Source organism: Moschus berezovskii, chromosome 27, assembly GCF_049115385.1.
Source record: "Moschus berezovskii isolate FMDL1 chromosome 27, NW_MosBer_1.0, whole genome shotgun sequence".
NCBI classification, from domain to species: Eukaryota; Metazoa; Chordata; class Mammalia; order Artiodactyla; family Moschidae; genus Moschus; species Moschus berezovskii.
The window spans coordinates 20,757,648-20,763,267 of NC_142486.1; the positions used below are offsets into that span (position 1 = coordinate 20,757,648).

Here is a 5,620-nt window from a genome sequence, read left to right on the forward strand (position 1 = left end):
GCAACTCTAGAGATTGTAGCCCTCCAGGAAAGCTATGACAAATCTAGACAGTGTATTAGAGAAATCACTTTGCGAATAAAGGTCCATATAGTCAAAGCTATGATTTTTCCAGTAGTCATATAGGGATGTGAGAGGTGGACCATAAAAAAGGCTTAGTGTCAAAGAATTGATGCTTTCAAACTGCAGTGATGAAGGAGACTCTTGAGAGTCCCTTCAATAGCAAGATCCAACCAGTCAATCCTAAAGGAAATCAACTCTGAATACTCATTGGAAGGACTGATGCTGAAGCTCCCATACTTTGACCACCTGATGCAAATAGCTAACTCATTGGGGAAGACCTTGATGCTGGGAAAGATTGAAGGCAAAAGGAGAAGGGGACAGCAGAGGATGAGATGGTTAGAGAGAATCACCAGCTTAACGGACATGAATTTGAGGAAAGCCCCGGAGATAGTGATGGATAGGGGAACCTGGCACGCTGCAGTCAGAGAGTTGCACCCAGAGAGTCGGACACAACTTAACGACTGAACGATAATCCAAGCTGAGTAATTTCCAGAGATCTTCCATACAACGTAGCACCTACAGTAAACAATAATATTGTACACTAAAGCATGTGTTAAGCAGGTAGGTCTCACAGTAAATGTTCTTAGTACACATTACACTCATTTAAAAACAAGAAAAAACAAAGGGACACATGGAAGTTTTTGGAGATGATGGATATGTTTATTACCTTCATCGTGGTAATGGTAATACAAGAGTATACATATGTCTAAACTCACCAACTTGCATACATTAATTATATGTAGTTTTTTGTACACCAGTTATACCTCAATAAAGCTGGGGAAAAGTCACTGGCATACACAGTAATGGTGAATGCCAGGCAGCTGATATGCTAATAAATGTTTAACAACAGGCTCTTCTAAGCAAAAAGCCCCAGACTGTTGCATCTGCCAGTGTCTATGATGTAAAGACTCCCAACACAGCAGTTTAAAGCTACCAAGTCTGACATCACTGAAAACAGAGTCAGGAAAACAGAAGCACAACTGGCTCCCATGTGCTGATACGAGACAACTTCAGCACAGGCCTGGGAAGGGATACAGGCAGGGTACCCACAGCATCTCCTATATGCACAGCCAGAGTGCTTCGCGACGGACATACGATCTCCTGATTTCATGTGACTTTTATACTGTATTTTGTGAAATGCCAATGTTTGAACATCTTACCATGAAAAAAAAAAAAAGGGAAGTATTCCCCAAACCTTTTAATTATCTCATACTCTAGGAAGATGTCTTTCTTATTATTTGTACATCACCTCTTTCCCAGCTACCCATCCTTATCGCTGGCAAATACCTATGAGATCAGAGAAAACCCATTTAAGAAACCAGACTTTAAGAATCCCTCCACTTGGTCAACCCAATAGTAATGGAGATCTCTTGTTTTGCTTGACCAATATCTTTTCCCCTTCTGATAAAAGCCCTTCATTTTCCTTGAAGCAACCACCCCTCACCCTATCTTGAGTCCTCAGGCCTTACTTCCTGGCTCTAGTGGTTGGCACATGACACAGTCCTGGTCAAACAGAATTCCATTCCCCTGGAGGAGGGACAAAACTCCAGTGGGGCTAAGGACACTCTTTGCTTGGAATTGTTGACAAAAGAAAATCTCTCCCCACTGCTAAGAGGATGGAAGCCTGGAGCTACGCGTGACCATCCTCCACCACAAGGAAACAGCCCTCCTGAGAATGAATCCGACACAAAAGAAAGTTGAAATGAGAGACAGAGAAAAACTGAGTCCCAGTAGCATCCTTTGAGCCCTTGGATCCAGCTGTGCCTGAGACACTTCCAGACTTTCCCAGTTTTCTGAAGATACTTTCATACTTTTTCAATGTATGAGTCCATAAAATTCCTCTTTAACTTTGATTTTGGTTTTCGGGCACTTAAAACCACCAAGATTTCTGGCCAATTCACAGATCTGAGATCAGGTGAGTTATTACACACCCTTCCGGTTTTCTCTCCTTGGCCCTAAATAGAGCTCAGTGTAGATCTAAGAATACAGTGCACTGGGGCTGTGCCTCCCCGAGGATGAATCCCAAGCAGAACTGGTCCATGTAAGCTACCCAAAGGCACAACGGGGGTCACTTCAGAATCCGGATGCTCATTTTCTGTTCAATGTTCATCTTTTCTAAGGCCTGGGGAGGGGGAGATGGGTGGTAGTCAAGAGGCTTGAATTCCAAACCTCTGTGCTTCCAACCTCCTTTCCCATTCCCAAGGCCCCGTGATTCCCTCCTCTCTTTATGCCCTCTCCTTCCAACGTCACCCCCCATGTCAACCTGTCCCAGGGACTCCTGCTCTCAGCTCCCCAGGCCTGAGGGCACCCTAACCTTGGCGAACTCCAGGAAGGACACAGCTCCATCCCCATCTTCATCAGCTTCCTGCACCGTGCGGTCGGTGATGCTCTCCAGCTGCTCTTCTGTCACCTGTACCCCAACCATCAGTCGGAGTACCTGGGAGTTGCAGGAAGAGACAGAGACAGCCATAAAGAGGAGGCACAGGGGCTACAAGCACCAACCCCCAAACCTCATCCACAGCACACCAACTGTTAGACCAATTTTGCAATCCACCTCTCCTTCACTTTTCACCCCGTTCCCCTCACTTCCCACCACAACCCTCAATAACTCTCATCACTTCTCCACCCAACCCTCCACGTGGCCTTCACTATCCCAGGTTCCTCTCAGCAACATACAGCAAGCTCATTGCATGCATGCTCAGTTGCTTCACTCGTGTCCGACTTTGTGCGACCCTACTGAATGTAGCCCACCTGGCTCCTCTGTCCAGGGGATTCTCCAGGCAAGAATAACTGGAGTGGGTTGTCATGCCCTCACTGGGGATCTTCCCAACCCAGGGCTTGAACCCACATTTCTTGTGTCTCCTGTATTAGCAGGCGGGTTCTTTACCCAACCTCCATCTAGCCTCCACCCCCTTCTCCACCTCATCCTTCAATTAGTCCCAAATCCATCCGCCCTCCATCACAGTGTTTCTCAGTCTCAGCACTGTTGACATTTGGGCCCAGATAACCCCTTGTCTGCTAAAGCTGAAACTCCAATACTTTGGCCACCTCATGCGACGTGTTGACTCACTGGAAAAGAGTCTGATGCTAGGAGGGATTGGGGGTAGGAGGAGACGGGGACGACAGAGAATGAGATGGCTGGATGGCATCACCGACTCGATGGACATGAGTTTGAGTGAACTCCGGGAGTTGGTGATGGACAGGGAGGCCTGGCGTGCTGTGGTTCATGGGGTCGCAAAGAGTCAGACACGACTGAGCGACTGAAATGAACTGAACTGAACTGAACTGAACCCCTTGTCATGGGGGCGGAGGGTTATCCTATGTATTGTAAAATGTTCAGCAAAGTTCCTGACCTCTGCCTACTAAGTGTCAGGAGCACCGCCCCTTCCCTGCCTTCCCCGTCTTCATTTTCAACAACCAAAAATGCTTTTTAGATACTGCCAATGTCATTCAGGGGGCAAAACCTTCCCCCCCACAACCCCCGCACTTAAAGCCACTGATGTATGTCCAACCTCATACTGAAATGTTCCCCATCCCATCTCCCAACTAACCCACATTCCAACAGCACCCATTCCCATTGCCCACCCAAGACCCCAGTCATCTGCGTCTCCCACCCACAAACCATCTCCCCATCCCCCACAACTGGGTCACATCTCTTGCCCCTGCGTTCTTCCAACCTGCAGCATCTCATGCCTGGAGATCTTTCCATCTCGATCCAAGTCGTAGAGCTGAAAGGCAACTGGGAAGAAAGTGGAGGAGGGAAAGGATGGGTCTTCCCTGGTTCTCTTCCCTCAAAAGTTCATCTTGGGGGAGTGAGGGGGCGGGGCTCCCAAAGGGAGTAGGAGGGGCCTGGGGCCTCTCATGGGGCGTGGTAAATCTGGGGTCTCACTGCGGGGAGAGGGGCACAAACTCACAGCGAAGTTTGTTCATTCTGCTGTTGAGGGGCTCGGGTTCCTTGGGGTCCCGGTTTCCATCTTCCTCTTCATCCACAGGTCGAAAATGAGCCAGGACTCTGACAAAGCCTGCAAAGTCCAGTCGCAGACTCCTGGGAGGGGAGAGGGCAGGTAGGCAATGGGGCAGAAGCGGTGCTCGCCGTGACCATCCCTCTGCCTCTGGTCCTGACCTCCCCTGACAAGCTCTCACCCCCTCTTCCCACCCCTGGGAGGCTCACCCGTCTGGGAAGAAGCTGTCTATAATGCGTTCGCCCAGGGGGTTCACGGCCAGCGCCCCGATCTGTTGCAGATCCATGCGGCTGGAAAGACAAAGAGGAGATGGTCAGGGAGGGGACAGGGTCAGAAAGCAGAGGTGAGAGGTCAGAAGGCCAGCTCCTGCTCACCTTAGGTAGCCCTTGCCTGTCCTATCCAGCGCGTGGAATCGGTGGTAGAGGCGGAGCAGACTGGCCTGCGAGACTGCGGGGCGGGGAGCGGGGGCGGTAAGAAGGGGGTCGGGCGAGTAAGGTGGACGCTGGGGACGCGCCGGGAGCCCGGGGCACGCGCCGTCCACCCGGCGGCCGCAGGGGATGGGCGGGGGGCGGAGGGCTGGCTGAAGGGGGGCTCCCCGGGGCCGAGCGGGCAGGGAGGGGGCGGGCGTGACGAGACCCGGGAGATCCGGAAGACCAAAGCCACCCCTTCCATCCGCCTCCGCCCGCCTCAATGCCGGCCCGGGGCCCCCCGGGCGCCCGCAAGCCCGGAGCCGGGACCCCTGGGTGAACGCGCCCCCCAGCCCCACGCGAGCCGGGCTGCGGGGACCTCCTATGCTCTCCAGGCCCCGGGACCCCCATCGGAGCCGCCCGGGACCCCGCCGGGACCCCGGACGCGGCGCGGCGCACTCACAGCCGGTCTCCCGCCGGAGGCTGTCCACGTCGGGGATCCTGGCGGCGTGGGAGCTGCGGGAGCCCATGGCCGAGCTGCCGCCGAGCCGCTGTCCTCCCCGCCCGCCGCCCAGGCGCGGCCGCCTCGTGGCCCCGGGGCCGAAGGCCGCAGCCTTGGCGGGGAGCCAGGCTCCTGAACCCCGGCGTTCCTTGCCTCCCACCCGCGAGCCGGGCGAATGGAAAGCCGGACGCAGGGTGGCGGGGTCAGCAGGGCGGGCGCGAACAACAGGCGGTTTCATCCCTAGACGCCTAGGTCGGGCGGGGAGGGGCTGGGCAGGGCTGGACCCGCCCCCGCCGCGGCCCCGGGCCCCTCCCGAGGTTCGCCTCCCCCCCGCCCGCGGGTCTGTCCCCACCCCCCGCGTGTCCTCCCCCGAGGGTCCGCCCCCCTACCCAGGATCCGCTCCCCACCTCCCCCCAGCCGCGCGCCCGGCCCGCTCCCGAGGGTCCGCCTCTCCCCCCGCCCGCGGTCGACCCCCCCACCAAGGAGCCGTCCCCACCTCCCCGCATCGGGTCCATTTCCCTCCCGAGGGTCTTCCTCCCTCCCCCGCGGGTCCGCCTCCCCCAGGGTCCGTTCCCCACCCCCGCGGGTCCGCCCCCCCACCCAGGAGCCGTCCCCACCTCCCCGCATCGGGTCCATTGCCCCCGCGGGTCCGCCTCCCCCCCATCGCGGGTCTGTCCCCACCCCCCGAG

The 5,620-nt window shown here is 55.4% G+C and overlaps 1 protein-coding gene across 1 annotated transcript; it reads right to left on the reverse strand.

Moving 5' to 3' along the window:
• Positions 1 to 706: 706 nt before the first annotated feature.
• CHP2 (calcineurin like EF-hand protein 2) lies at positions 707 to 5,188 on the reverse strand. The gene is made up of 7 exons (XM_055424246.2): positions 4,893 to 5,188; positions 4,397 to 4,469; positions 4,232 to 4,312; positions 3,975 to 4,105; positions 3,738 to 3,799; positions 2,375 to 2,497; positions 707 to 2,182 (listed from the first exon to the last, which is right to left on the reverse strand). Exons 1-7 carry the CDS (start codon positions 5,167 to 5,169, stop codon positions 2,129 to 2,131), a joined length of 801 nt encoding a protein of 266 aa, XP_055280221.2. The 5' UTR covers positions 5,170 to 5,188; the 3' UTR covers positions 707 to 2,128.
• Positions 5,189 to 5,620: the final 432 nt, after the last annotated feature.